Source organism: Pteropus medius, unplaced genomic scaffold (genome assembly GCF_902729225.1).
Source record: "Pteropus medius unplaced genomic scaffold, Ma_sr-lr_union100, whole genome shotgun sequence".
Classification (NCBI taxonomy): Eukaryota; Metazoa; Chordata; class Mammalia; order Chiroptera; family Pteropodidae; genus Pteropus; species Pteropus medius.
The window spans coordinates 536,822-551,337 of NW_024340699.1; the positions used below are offsets into that span (position 1 = coordinate 536,822).

At 39.4% G+C, this 14,516-nt stretch overlaps 1 protein-coding gene across 2 annotated transcripts; it reads left to right on the forward strand.

Annotated features, from left to right (window-relative positions):
- Positions 1 to 6,856: 6,856 nt before the first annotated feature.
- On the forward strand, positions 6,857 to 14,095 carry THG1L (tRNA-histidine guanylyltransferase 1 like). 2 transcript variants are annotated; one of them, XM_039876653.1, is made up of 6 exons: positions 6,857 to 7,095; positions 7,936 to 8,112; positions 9,047 to 9,216; positions 9,948 to 10,036; positions 11,295 to 11,402; positions 12,418 to 14,095. In XM_039876653.1, the coding sequence occupies exons 1-6, from the start codon at positions 6,905 to 6,907 to the stop codon at positions 12,571 to 12,573; spliced, it is 891 nt and encodes a 296-aa protein (XP_039732587.1). In that variant the 5' UTR covers positions 6,857 to 6,904; the 3' UTR covers positions 12,574 to 14,095. The 2 variants fall into 2 exon arrangements, with proteins under 2 accessions (XP_039732587.1, XP_039732596.1); XM_039876662.1 differs by lacking the exon at positions 6,857 to 7,095 and having other exon boundaries at positions 8,046 to 8,112; positions 9,142 to 9,216.
- The last annotated feature ends 421 nt before the right edge of the window (positions 14,096 to 14,516 follow it).

The window sequence follows — 14,516 nt, forward strand, 5'->3', positions numbered from 1 at the left end:
CTTTGCTACCCAGAACCCTACGCGGTTCAAAAAGCCGCCCTCCGTCGTGGCCTCGTCCAATCGCAAGCGTCCCAGTACCCCGGCCCGCCAATCACAGCGTTCTCCGGCCCCTCCTACCCTCCGCTCTTTTCTCGTGCAGAGCCCTCGAATCACCCGCGATGGCCCGGGCGGCGGCACGTGCTGCCCATTTTCCCCTCTCTTCCTCTCCGTCTCTTCTGAGTTCTCTTCCGGCAGTTGTCCTTAGTTACCCCTCCCCCGCCCGCAGCACCCGACAATGGCGTTGTCCGGGAAACTGCGGTTCCACGCCACTGACCTCTAGGTGATAAAGTCATGTGAGTCCTTTGCGCGGGCTAAGGAACCCAGTCTTGTAGGTGCGGTTTGTTTGCGCTGCCGGAATGCACGGCAAGTCCTGAGCATTACGGGAAAAGGGAAATCCCGCAACTTCTCAATAACCACATTAGTTGATTCCTTTGCTGGGAGGGATATTGGACTTTGTACGATTACTGTGCTAGTTAAATTTTATATTAATCAGGAGCCCTGTGGGCTCTACTTGCAAAATACATCTAAAATTCATCCACTTATTTTGGTTTCCTCAGCCATTGCTCTGTTCAAGCTTCCATCGTCTTTCGCCTGGATACTGTAAATAGGCTTCCTGCTTTTTACTCTTGTCTCCTACACTCCAGCTGCCAGCGATCTTCCAAAAATACAAATCTAGACTTGTCACACCCCGCTCTCTTAAATCTTGGCTCCCCATTGGCCACCCACTAAAGGTCTAACATATTTGGCAAAGTCTATAAAGCCCCAAATGGCTTGGGCTCTAGTACTGCTACAACTACTCACCATTCTAGTCCTGGCCCTGCGGGGTCCAGCCACACTGACTTCTCATCTAAATCCTACCTCAAAAGCCTTTGGCTAGCTCCCCATGCTAGTTCTTTTTGTCGTCTTAACTCCTTCAGTCATTTTTCAGAATTGCAACTTCCTCAGAGAAGTAATTGCTGACTCTGAAAATCAGGTCGACTCTCCTTTATGGAGTCATACTTCCATCACTTCTTTCAAAGCTCTTACCACAATTCATGATTATATACATATCATTATCCTACTGCGTCCCCCACTTGCCTAAAAACTCTTTGAAGGCAGACTGTTTGTGTTTTGCTCATCATTGAATCCTTAATGCTGACCATAGACCCTGGCATATAGTAAACATTCGACAAATACTTGTCAAATAAATAAGGACTGCCACAGTCTAATAATAAAATAATGATAATCATTACCTATACTGAGGGCTTACTGTTATGCTAGTCACTGCTCCAAGTCTTTTCCATGCCTATGCCTCTTTTACTAGGACTGTGTTTACTTCCATTAAATATCACCAAGAAAAAGAAATCTTATTAACATTTGTTACAATTTTAAAAGATGTCCTAACTAAAAACTATAGATTTATCTCAAAGCAGATGAGTTAACCAAGACAAGTTCTCTCTCAAAGAAGACCTGACCCCAACTCCCTTTCTAATCCCTGCGGTCAGATGTGGCAAACAGCAGTTCATACACCTGGCAAGAACACAAGGGCAGTGGTTCTCAAACTTTCCTATCCCAGGAAACTTTTACACCCACAAAAGGAATTGGAGATTACAGAGCGTTTATATTTACATAGTTTTATCTATTAATATTTGCCATGTTATAAAAACTGAAGACTTTAAAAAATATTTTATCAATTCATTTAAAATATCAATACTAAACCCATTACATGTTAACATAACACATTTTCATCATAAAACTATGTTTTCTCCAAAATTAGAAGAGTGGTATCGTGAATCTAATGTCTAGCTTAATTAAAAAATCAAACAAATAGTTGTATTTCCATGTCTGCTTTTGCATTCAATCTGTTGTGATTCACATGCCATATAGGCTCTGGAAAGCTTCACTGTACACATGAGAGAATGAAGTGAAAAGGCAAATATTGTCTTAGAATTATTACGAAAATTATATTAACCTAGCAGATTCTCTGAGTCAGTCCCTGAACCACACTTTTTTATTAAAAATTATTGGGGCAACATTAATAAAATCAAATAAGTTTCAAGTATACATTTCAGCAGTATGTCATATATATGTTGCATTGTATGTTCACCACCCAAAGTTAGATTTCCTTGTGTCACCAAATATTTGACTTCTTTTACCCCTATCTACCTCCTCCTGCCTCCCCACTTCCCTCTAGTAACCACTAATCCACTGTCCGTGTCCAAGAGCCTCTGTCATGTTTGTTTTTTGCTTTCAGTTTTATATTCCATGTATGAGTGGAATCATATGGTTTTCAACCTTTTCTGTCTGGCTTATTTCGCTTAGCATGATTATTTCAAGATCTATCCATGTTGTTGCAAATTGTGGCAGAGTAATATTCCATTGTATATATGTACCACATTTCTTTATCCAGTCATCTATCATAGGACACTTCTGTTGCTTCTATGTCCTGGCCACTATGAATAATGCTGCTATGAACATTGGGGTGCATATATCTTTGCAGATAAATGTTTTCAGGTTTTTGGGGGGTAGATACCCAGAAGAGAATGGATTGCTGGGTCATATGGTAATTCAATTCTTTATTTTTCGAGAAACTTCCATACTGTTTTCCATAGTGGTTGTGCCAATTTACATTCCCACCAGCAGTGTATGAGGTGAACCACACTTTGAGAACTGCTGAATTCGGGCTTATTCGAAAGAGCCAAGTATGGATATAAAAAGCAGAGGAATAAATCGTTTGTGTTGATTTTGTGCAAGACTAGTTCATATTCCAATCTGAATTAGTAATTCAAAAAAAGATGACAATCCTCTGTGACAGCAATGTAAACAATATGTGAAGAGTGTTTACAGCAAAAGATTAAATACATTAAACAAAGTGGATACATTAAAAGTAATTTAAGGTACAAATATTTTAAATTCTATGGTGGTATGCATGTGTGTTGAAACTAAAGCTTTTATGACTAATATTAATATCTTTAAATGAAATTAAAAGATAAATGAACACTATCCAACTTAATAATTCCTTCCTGCATGATTATTGGATTGTTTTACTATGTATTTGAAAAACTGAATAGAAATAATGGAAAATGGAAATAATTGCTCCAGTGAAAAGGCTTGAACTTAAGATACTTTAACAATACCCACTGAGTAAAAACCCTGGCAAATCAGGAGGTGTCAGTAAGGAAGTTAAAGAATTAATTATAAAATCATCAAATGTCCTATTTATTGATATTGGAATAATTGATTTTTTTTGCAAGCCCATCCTAGAATGCATGCTGCCTTTCAACACTTAAGGGAGTTTCAACACTTATAAAGAGAAAATTTATATTAACAATAACTTTGTTACTTACTTTGAAAATAAAAATAATAGTAAAACTTCACTAAAATAATTTTTAAAAAGAAAAGAAAAAAAGCCAGAACCGGATCTGCTATATCAATCACCTCCCTACCTTGAGTTACAGTACTAGGACCTAGAGGGAGAAAGATGCCTGCATTGGGGGAGCACCATGTTCTTGACCAACTTTTGGATACCAATACTAGTACAGTTTACTAACTGGGGAAGTTGTGAGATCTGGCCAAGATACTTTAAGGGAATTGCTAACTAGCACTAAAGGAGAACATGAGAGAGTAGTTATTGGGGAAAATAAAGTTATTATTTGTTTTTACCCCAATGAATTGAGACTTCAAAAAACCCAATTTCATATACAAAAAAGGAAGTTACTGGCATAATCTCTCAACAAATATTTATTGATTGCATCCCATGTGCCAGGCACTGTTCTAGGCATGGGGTGGGGGAGGGTATACAGCTTTGAATAATAGTAAGCAAGGTCCCTGGCCTCCTGGAACTTACAGGACTCTAGGAGTAGTACTGGCTCCAGGCACAATGCTCAATGTCAACAGAAATACTTTTCTCCATCTCTCAGATTTTTTTCTCTTTATATAGGCATAATTCATGGGCAGCCTCTTCCTTCTGGAAGGCAATGTGGCCACCAGTGTAGCAATTCTAATATGAAGAGAATCTGTTTTTCCCAGTCATTCTAGGAAAGTGCCAGACAGTCTCATTGACTTGGCTTGGATCAAGTGCACATCTCTCAACCTGACTGGCCACGTCTGGGTTATTGGTGCAGCCACCACAAATATCTGTGTAGGTGTTCACTGCAAAGAGGACAAGCAGGAGCTGAAACCCAGTGCAGGGCATACTTACCAGACCTTTACCTGGTGCATGACTATGTCTGCCAGAGAGGCGGTTCCTTTTTGTAATTCACTGAGGCACTGAAGTGACCTTGGTCACATGCTCACCTCAGAGCAAAGGTTAGTTGGGGTTATCCCCACATGAACCAGATGGTTTGAGGATGGGGAAAGGACAGTTGGGGCACAGAAAAAGAGACTCTGGGCAGGCAAAAACCACAACTTCGAAACCATGACAAAACTAGGCAGTCTATTCTTGGAAGGATATATTGTACATTACTTCTAGCCAGAAGTTTGATTAGAGTGGTTTAGAGCAGGGAGGGAGACTTTAGAGACAAATTATTCCTTATTACCCATTCCACCCTGAATTTCATTTACATAATGCAGCTCTTAGTACAATGAAATGAGTCAGCATCGGGGAAGACAAACCGAAATATGACTTTCATACCAAAGGCAAGAATTTCTCTTTCTGTCAGCCTCAGTAGGTGATCTTTTAAGTAAGAGAAATTTAAAAAAAAAATAGAGATCAGTGTCCAGTTAGGTCATAAATATCTGTTGTGTGGAGGATTTAAAAAAATTGTGATGAAATACATATAACATAAAATTTACCATCTTAACCATTTGGAGTACAGTTCAGTAGTGTAAAGTACATTCACACTGTTGTGCAACCAATCTCCAGAACTCTTTTCATCTTACAAAATTGGAATTCTACACCCATTAAACAACAAATCCCGTTCTCCCATTCCTTTCCTCCTAGCAACCATCATTCTGTTTTCTTTCTCTATGAATTTGACTACTCTAAGCACATCATTGAGTTTCCAGAATCATACAGTATTTGTCTTTCCGTGACCAGCATTGGTACCCACATACCCCCTCTCCCCACCTCAGCCTCAGCCAGGCCTGTTACTGAGGGGGCTTGGAGTCGGAGGCTCTGGGTCTGCTCTTTCACGCTGTTCCCACTCCAGTAACCTGGAATGGGGTGGCAGACACGGTCTGGTTCTGAGATTCTCTGGATCATCCCCCTCTTTTCAAGACTTATTCTTGTCCCATTGAGAGCTAGGCTGGTGTAGAGGGGAGGCAGAGTTCTCCTTATATAATTGGTCTTAAACCTGGAGGTGGGAAGTCCTCCTTGTTTTGGCATGGTGCATGGTTTTCCTGGGGCCATTTTTAGCAACAGGCCATTTTAGGATCCCTTAAAGAGGAGCAGCCGTAGCTCCCTTTAGCTCTTCCAGCTCTATTTCAAAAGCCAATCTAGGAGGGGTAACTTCTTTTGCCCAGTGACCTCATAGGCAACTCCCAGCTGCTGCCTCTCCCTCTTACCTCTGAAATCCTTCTTATGGGACTGATGGTGTTGATAAACTTTTCCAGACCTCAGTGGATGGGGAAAAGTGCAGTGAGGTATCCCCGTCCTTTCCTCAGTACATCACATTGCTGCTCTTTATCTACTAGCCTAGGTTGCTTCAGAAACCTCTAAGTGTGATGTGGTCAGTGGTCTCTACATTCACATACACCCCGAAACTCAAAGGGAGCAGGAGAGATGACACCTATCAGAATCTTCCAGTGACTCTCCTGGTGCTCTCCGACAGTGACAGCACCAGGAAAACTCTGGAGGTCCTTAGCTGGGACCTGAATTGCATTTACATAATGCAGCTCTTAGTACAATGAAATGAGTCATTTCATTGAAGCAGTCCTCCATTTTTGTCTGCCTTTGAAGGTTCCCCTCACTTGCCACTAATTGTCCAGGGGACAGGGTCGGGGCTCAAGGTAGGTGGTGCAAGAGGGAAGTATGGGAAGTAACATCCTGTTGCTTTGATGTATTTATATATATTTATACTTATGTATACATATCTATATCATCTATATATCTATGTCTCTCCTTGGGTGGATACACAAGAACTGGTAATAGTAATTGCCTAAAGTAGGGAGTTATGAGTTAGCAAGAGACTTACTTTTCAACATATATTCTTTTATACTGTTTGAATAATTTTCTTGAGGATAAAAACAAGTAATGAATTTAAAAAAAACTTTATTAATCATAAACCATAACACACGCAATAGAGTTTTATTGTTACTATTATCTACCAGGAACAAGAAATAAAACATTGGGTCTTTGATTATTTGAGAAAAAGTTGAGTAAGTTAATTTAGTACATCCATACGTTGGAATGAGTCCATTCTTTTTAAAAATCACGCTTTGAAATATTTAACGACATTGGAAAATACTCAAGGTAAGTGGAAAAAATATTAGAAATTGTATAGGTATGATTCCAATTTTATGTTCCCTGTGTAAGCTTACACATACAAGGAGAAAAACTGGAAGGAAGCTCCAATGCTTTGACAGGGAGAAGGGAGATATGAAGTATTTTCTTAATTATATTTATCGGTATATTCTACATCTTCTACAACAAAATAATAAATGCTATTTAAAAGAAAAATCACAAAACTTCAAACTTAATCGGAAAGAAAATGTTTAAAACTTCGTGCAAGAGATTAGTTGCAAGATAGAAGAACAGCCAGAAACCGTGAGTAGTGCAAAAGGAAGAATGGAACTTTTCTACCACGCCCGGAAGTAGATTGAGGACTACGAGGAGAGGCGAGAAAGACGCCGACCTTTGTTAAGGCTAGAGCGGCCACGAAGAAACGTAAGAACTTCCGGGGCGGGGCTTCCCGGCCCCTTCCCTTTCGCGGGGCGGGGGGCGGAAATGTGGCCCACTTGCAACCTGAAGATTCGCGATTGCTTGGCCTCAACTTCCGTCACTCTGAAACAGTGCTTGAAATTAGGGGCGACCATGGCAAAGAGCAAGTTCGAGTACGTGCGGGACTTCGAGGCTGACGACACCTGCCTGGCTCACTGCTGGGTGGTGGTGCGGTTGGACGGCAGGAATTTCCATCGGTGAGTGAGGCTTTGGGCGGGCCGCGCGGGGCGCCAGCGCTTTCCGGGAACCTAGATCCTCGCGTCGCAGGCCTGGGTGGTCACCAGGGTAACGCGGCAGCCAATGAGCGCGCGACGTTGAGCATCATTCTACTGTGCTGATTAAGACGTGCTTGAAAGCTAGTTGGTCGGGGTAGTTGGATGGGCCAAGGAGCTCCCCTGGTGATAAGCTGGCCTGGTTATCTGCGAGGAGATACCTGTTAGTGAGGACTTGGTGGAATACGTCACTCTCAGGCACAATACTTCATCTCTTCAGCATATTGCCCAGCTATTTTGTTAGGTATCTTTTGAGTGCTGACTGTTCACAGCCCTGTTTAGGCCTTGCCGTGGGCAACACTTTACAGTATGTTTTTGTTTCACTGTCAGTAACAAGCCTCGTGGACTGGATTCAGGAAGGAAAAAAAGTCAAAAGGCAGAAGTGTAACATGGGAATTTAATTTTTTAGAAGTGCTACTGTAATAATTATTGTAACTAATATTTATTAAGCACTTCTAAGGAGCCAGACATAATTACATGTTATTGTCCCCTAACCTTCAGATCAATTCTATAAAATAAATATTCTCTATCCCCATTTCACAGAAAAGGGAATTGAGGCTTAGCAGTTTTGTTCCCTTTTCTCAGTTGATCAGAGTAAGGATAACCTGCATTCTTAAGAAAATGGATTAAGTTGTCGCTAGTGGAGTGTTTGGACTCAGTACTATTACAGTATCTTCCTCTTTGAACAACCACTTTGATCTGTGGTGTTACTGACAAGTTCTCCTTCATTCATACCCTTTTCCCTCCTCCCTTTCTCTTATGAAGGTTTTCGGAGAAGCACAACTTTGCAAAACCAAACGATAGCCGTGCTCTCTACCTAATGACCAAATGTGCCCAGACTGTAATGGAAGAACTAGAGGATATTGTGATTGCGTATGGACAGAGTGATGAGTACAGCTTTGTGTTCAAGCGGAAAAGCAACTGGTTTAAAAGAAGAGCCAGGTAATTCCATGGCCTAGCTCTTTCAGAATATTTCCAACCAGCATCTGGTTTCTGTTTATCTTAAAACACAGACTCGCAGACCACAGATGGTGTCTGCAGTATTTACAAAATGTATGTATACTCCTGTTTGGACTGTTGTACTTTCACCTGATATCTGAGCATTTTGTGTCCCTCCATATCTGATTCTTTCTCCTCCATTCCCTATCACATTAGCTTCTAGACTGATTTGGCATTGAACATTAAGACTAGAAAAATAGACCATGGAATATAATATTAGTGACTCATAGGTTGGCTTTAGCCAGTGATAGTCGATACAGGCATTACAGTATTGCTTAAACCTTTAATTAAAGAGGATTTCAGTATTTCAGTACTAAATAGACAAATCTCATATTTGAGTATTTTGAAACTCACAGGAAACAAATATAATACATTGGTATGTTTTTAAAACAATGTTCTTCAACTATTGTTTCTTCTGAAAAACTGTAAATGCTAGTGTTTTAAAAGAGAAACATTTATGGGATGATATTAAGTATGTGTTTATGTGCTACATGTATTAGATTCTTGTTTGTTCATTTCTCTTAAGAAAATTGTAATTGTTTTAAATAAATGACATTTACACTAAAAAAAATAATTAATGAAAACAATGGTTCCCCTCCTTCTAGGACTTAAAAAATCTCTTGAATCATAAATTCACATTACAGTCTACAGAGAAAAATGTGATATTAGTAAATTACAGAGATAGAACAAGAGGCAGGCTACATTTCAAATATATAACTGAAATATTAAAGTAGTTCTTGACCCAACACATTTTATCTCTTGGCTTATTGGACAGTGTGTAATCTCTCTGTTGCACCCACAGACTCTATCGCAGTATTGAATTAATACCATTTATTTTCTCTTTTCTTGCTCCACCCAATGTGCCTTATACTTCAAGTAAGTTCATGACACATGTGGCCTCCCAATTCGCCTCCAGCTATGTGTTTTATTGGCGAGATTTCTTCGAAGACCAGCCCCTTCTGTATCCCCCAGGCTTTGATGGAAGAGTCGTAGTATACCCTAACAACCAGACCTTAAAGGACTACCTCAGCTGGCGGCAAGCAGATTGTAAGTGAAAGGAATTAAATACATGTAATGAAACCACCAATTCCATTCTTTAGAGGTGGTAATCTGATATAAGCTTGGCTCTCTCATATTTTTGTTTGGAATGCAGTATTTTTTTTTTTAATTCATTGAAAATAATTGAAAAGATTTCATGTAAATACTCCCAAGTTCCAGCCTTTTTTTTTTTAACGGAAGATCTGGCAGTACTACGTCTGTATTTCTACTTACTGTTAGAACCTGTGCAGTAACTGCTGCCTTTGCACACACACATACACATGCACACACTCAGGAGCCAGTGTGTCACATTGCCTCCCATTTCTTGTTTTCTGGGGGTCACCTACTCTGCTTTATTCATTTATGTTCGTGCTGGCTTCAGTATTTGAGTTGTGGCTCCTGCCTTAACATGACTATGATGAAATGTTTGTGAGACTTTTTCTCATTTGATATATCTTGATTTTGCCAGAAAAACTGGAAAAAGGTAGGAATAATGTAAATGATATAACTTTGAAAGTATTCCTAAGCTTAATGCACAAGTTAACAGATTTGTGTAAAGCATAACTGAAATGACAGAATAAAACTGTTAGGAAATAAACTTGTTTCTGCTTGCCTGCAGGTCACTAAATGTCTCTGAGTTCTCTTTAAAGAGGAAAAAAGTTGGGATTCTAGTATTCTTTGAAGTATGAATACTGAAGAAAGTTTATGTGTGTATAAGCAGTGCTACTTTGTTCTCACAGGTCACATCAACAATCTTTATAATACAGTTTTCTGGGCACTCGTACAACAGTCTGGACTGACACCAGTGCAAGCCCAGGGCAGATTACAGGTATAACGATCTTGCTGTGTTATGACTTAGCTGGGAACAGTTTTCAGTAGGCTCTCTCATGACATTGTGCATTCTTTTTAAGCTCTCTTTACAGCTTTGTTTTGAAAAGATATAAAAATCATACTAGTAGTGGCTCGCTGCTTACTCGTCTGCTCTGTTACTCTATATGAGTTGCTACTTCTCCCTGAGCATCAGTGTCCTTAGCTGAAAAATGAAATCAATGACTGGCTCTGTGTTCCCATGTGGTGTTGATGCTTGGCTGGAGCTGAGGATTGGCTGCCATCTTTGGACAGGGCATGTGCTCTTTTTTTTTTTTTTTTGAGTGGGGGTCAGTCCCACCTGGCCTCTTCCCTCATTGCCATTCCTTGCTGGACGCCTGTAGTTTCTCGGATTTATGACCCCCACATATGGTTAAGAGTCTAGGCTCTGGGAGTCAAATAATCATACTCAGATCATGCTTCTGTTTTAATTTATCCTCTCTGCCTTAGTTCTTTATAGGTAAAATGTGGAAAGTAATAGTTCCTACCTCATAGGTTTATAGTAAGAATTAAATGGCATGATGCATGTAAAACACGTAGAATAATACAAAGCACATTGTAAGTACTTAATAAACAATGGCTTTTTTTATTAGATGACAGTGCTACTTGTAGGATGACTAACTCTGAAATGAGGCGATGTGTTCTAACAGCTCCTCCTGCAATGTGTCGTACTTTATAATTACTCAGTAAATGATTGCTTTTATTAACAATAATGGTGAAGGTTTATATATAGCAATAATAGGAATAATAATAGGTCAGCAATAATAGGAATACTAATAGGTCTATCCAGTTTGGAAGAGCCAAGTTTAGATTTTGGTTCTTTTTAGAAGAATAAGAGCAGCTTTTACCCTTGGGCAATTTATATAAACTTTCTAAGCTTCAGAGTTCTCATCTCAAAAATGGAAATGGTTATGAGGGTCAAATAAGAAAATATAAAGTGTCTAGTACAGAATGGGTATTCTCACTATTATTTTTTGTCACCATATCACAGTAATGACTTGTGAATCCATTGTTTGCTACAGAAGAGAATTTTTCGAATTTACACTTCTAAGTAAAATTTGAACTGCTCTCAAAATGCAAATTCATTATTATCAAAGATGTTTGATAAAACACTTCCATGTCTTGATTTGTTTGTGGAAGTTTAGATAGAGGATGTAATGGTAGGGTTAGGGGAGAGACAAGACATAAGAAGCTTTTTACATCTGTTTTTATTTCCTCAGGGAACTCTTGCAGCAGACAAGAATGAGATATTATTTTCTGAATTCAACATCAACTATAATAATGAGCCGCTGATGTATAGGAAGGGGACTGTTTTGATATGGCAGAAGGTAATGCTGTTGTGTCTCTGTAAAAATGGAGGTCAGGAAAGAGGAGAGCCTGTGCGCATCCCAAGTTTGTCTTTGTCTTGCCTGCTACCTGTATGCTGATATGACTGCAGTTGCTAACATGAATTAGATCCTTTCCAAAACGAGATGCTATAGGTTAGATTACTATTCTGATGCTTGTGTTGGTCAGTCAGTGCTCATTGTATGTTTGTCAGTGAACTTTGTGATTTTGGAATCTCCCCTAGAAATAGAATCACAGAATTTTGGAACTAGTACATTTATTTTTCTGCGTCATAAGCTCTCCCCAAATCAAATAAAACTCTGTTAAAGAGTTACAGTGTAGATATCATGATTTTTACATTCATAGAACATTTAAAAAATACTTTTTCCCATGCCGGATAATACCATTAAATGGCCCATCCTGTGATAAGTGTAATATGAGGGTTCTGACACTTGCAGATTGTTGATAAGATTCCCAGACATTCATACTTACCTTAATATTCTGTAATAAGTCTGTACATTTACCTAAATTCTTAATTCTACCAGTTCCTGGGGATAATGATTTCTCTAAATTTATTTCCTTCCATTTAAAGCAGTTTTTTTCTGAAATGAATGCTTTCAAGTATTAAGGGGAACCTTGAGAACTAACTAGTCATTCCACTAGCAACTTCAGCCCTTTTTTTAGTATTTTTAAAACACATTTGTTCTTTGGCACAGACTTGGATACTTCTTAATGCAGGTGGGAGAGCAAATATACCATGAATTCTATAGTTATTGCTAAGTAGGAACATGAAATACATTCCTAAATGTCCTTTTAGAATATAGCAACACTTTTTTAAAAATATTTTTTAACTGTAAAGAAATTCATGTATGTTGATACACAAATGTGTGTATACCTCCTTATATATACATATGTTAGAAGTATATAAAGTAAATAGCAAACGTCCCTCACATCTCCTCTTTCTCTTCCCAAACCCATTCTCAAATTAACAGTGTCAATATTCTAACTTTTCTGTAGGTGGATGAAGTCACGACCAAAGAAGTTAAGCTGCCAGCAGAAATAGAAGGAAAAAAGATGACCCGAACCAGGACTAAGCCAGTGCCCTTGCACTGCGATATCATTGGAGATGCTTTCTGGAAGGAACATCCAGAGATCCTAGATGAAGACAGCTGACCCTCTGTGTTTTAGTCCTGGTGTGCTTAAGCAGGGTCTCCCAATTCTTCTGGCCAGAGGTGGCCCTAGCATTCCTACCACCCAGAACAGTGTCCCAGGAGTGACGTGACTCTGGTGGGGAGGGGAACGGGGAAGGAAGGGATAGATTGAGCTGGGGTATCTTGTTCTACTTTAAATAGAACACTTTTTTTTTTTGCAGTGTTGGAACATGGTACCTTTGGTAGAAGTGCATTTTTTTTTTTTTTTTTAAATCGTGGTACTATTTTTATAAAGCAAGAACTATTTCATGCCTTACAGAATGAATCATTTTTAGATTGTGAGATAAGTGTTATAAAAACCTGCTGAGTTCTTTTCACCTGTGGTAGTCGTGCCCAAACTTTATTCTTACCTACTTATTCTTAACTAGAGAATCCAGTGACCTTGAAAATCTCACCTTTCCCACCCATGTACTGGCATTCATCTTTGGCAGACCTGAAGATAAATATGGGTTGATGCCTGCATGATGTCCCTGAATTCAGGAATTCCAGAAAAAAACTGAGCTTTGTGTCATTCTCCAAGTTGGCTACTTTGGCTGAACAAATGAGTAGTTTGGATGTCCTTGTGTAAACATTCTATAGATTGATTTTATGGAGTTAGCATGGTTATCATCTTGCCAGTGGCATTGTTTGTAAGCCACTTACCTCTTTATAAGAAGAATTATGTGTATATGAGATAAAATATGTGAGAACACGAAGGGAGAAACAGTCATTCTGTGTCCTCTAGATCAGCAGTCCTCAACATTTTTGGCACAAGGGACCAGTGCTCCTATGAGAATCTAATGCTTGATGATCTGAGGTGGAGCTGAGGCAGTGATGCTAGTACTGGGGAGTGGCTGCAAATACAGATAAAGCTTTGCTCACTCACCTGTCGCTCACCTCCTGCTCTGTGCCCTGAGGGTAGGGGTCCCCTGTTCTAGATAGTGTTAAAAGTCACTTTGTCACCTGTTGGATTTCCTGAAAAAGATTTCTCAGGTACCCTCTGTGTAATACGAACAATGACATTTGAATTGGAGAGCAGAGGGGTCAACCCTCCCCTTGGGAGTCACACGTGGCAGATGTCAAAGTCCTGATAGCTCCACTTAACTGCCGGGCCAGTGGAGATGGGTGAGGAGTAGCAGAGCGGCAGTATTAATTTCGTATTGCCAAAGTGTTGGCTTCTGAAAGGGGGCAGTAATGGAGACAGGTGGTAAGAGAACTCAACGTTGCTTTTTGTCCTCATTTCATATTTTAGAAGAAAAAGATTATTTGGCTCTATTAAGAATGATTAAAAAAACAGTGCCTGGTCTTGCATTGCGGAATTTACAGCCAAGAAAATTTATTTTTGAAAGGGCGTTGGTTGGTTTTATCCCTCTCCAATTGATATCCCATCTGTCGATGCCATGTTTTCCCTTCCTGTTTTCTACAGGAGTAGGAGATGTGGCTTCTGTTTGGTAATTGATAAAACTTTTGAGAAAAAAATAAAGATTTCAACTTCCTTGGCCTAATTTTTCATTTATTTTTTTCATACAAATGCTGTATATGAATCTAACGTGTGTGTGTCTGCATAAACCAAGATATACATACCTTTCATTGCAGCAGTGGTTCACAAATTTCCGGATGCAAAAATTGGAATGCTTGTTTAAAATGCCAATTCCATGTTCCCCCATAAGGATTTGGGGTTCAGAAATACTAGCTAATAGTCATAGAGCATTTATGTATTAGATTTGCACTCTTCATTCTTAGGACAATTCTATGAGGTGTAGGTACTATTTCTATCATTTCAGATGAGAATGTAAAGACCCAGAGGTGCTAAATAATTTGAGCCAGGGTAGGCTAACCCCCAGTGGCACTCAAAATGAAAGCAAATTGGGACATTCTTTGCCCTCTTCCAGCCGGCTTAAGGTAGATGTTGACGGCAGTTACAGA

Bases quoted from the DNA above. Each gene is read 5' to 3' on its own strand.
- THG1L (XM_039876653.1), top strand. From the start codon at position 6,905: ATGTGGCCCACTTGCAACCTGAAGATTCGCGATTGCTTGGCCTCAACT. The intron at 7,096-7,935 runs GTGAGTGAGGCT...TCTCTTATGAAG, and splicing joins GACGGCAGGAATTTCCATCG to GTTTTCGGAGAAGCACAACT. The intron at 8,113-9,046 runs GTAATTCCATGG...TTATACTTCAAG, and splicing joins TGGTTTAAAAGAAGAGCCAG to TAAGTTCATGACACATGTGG.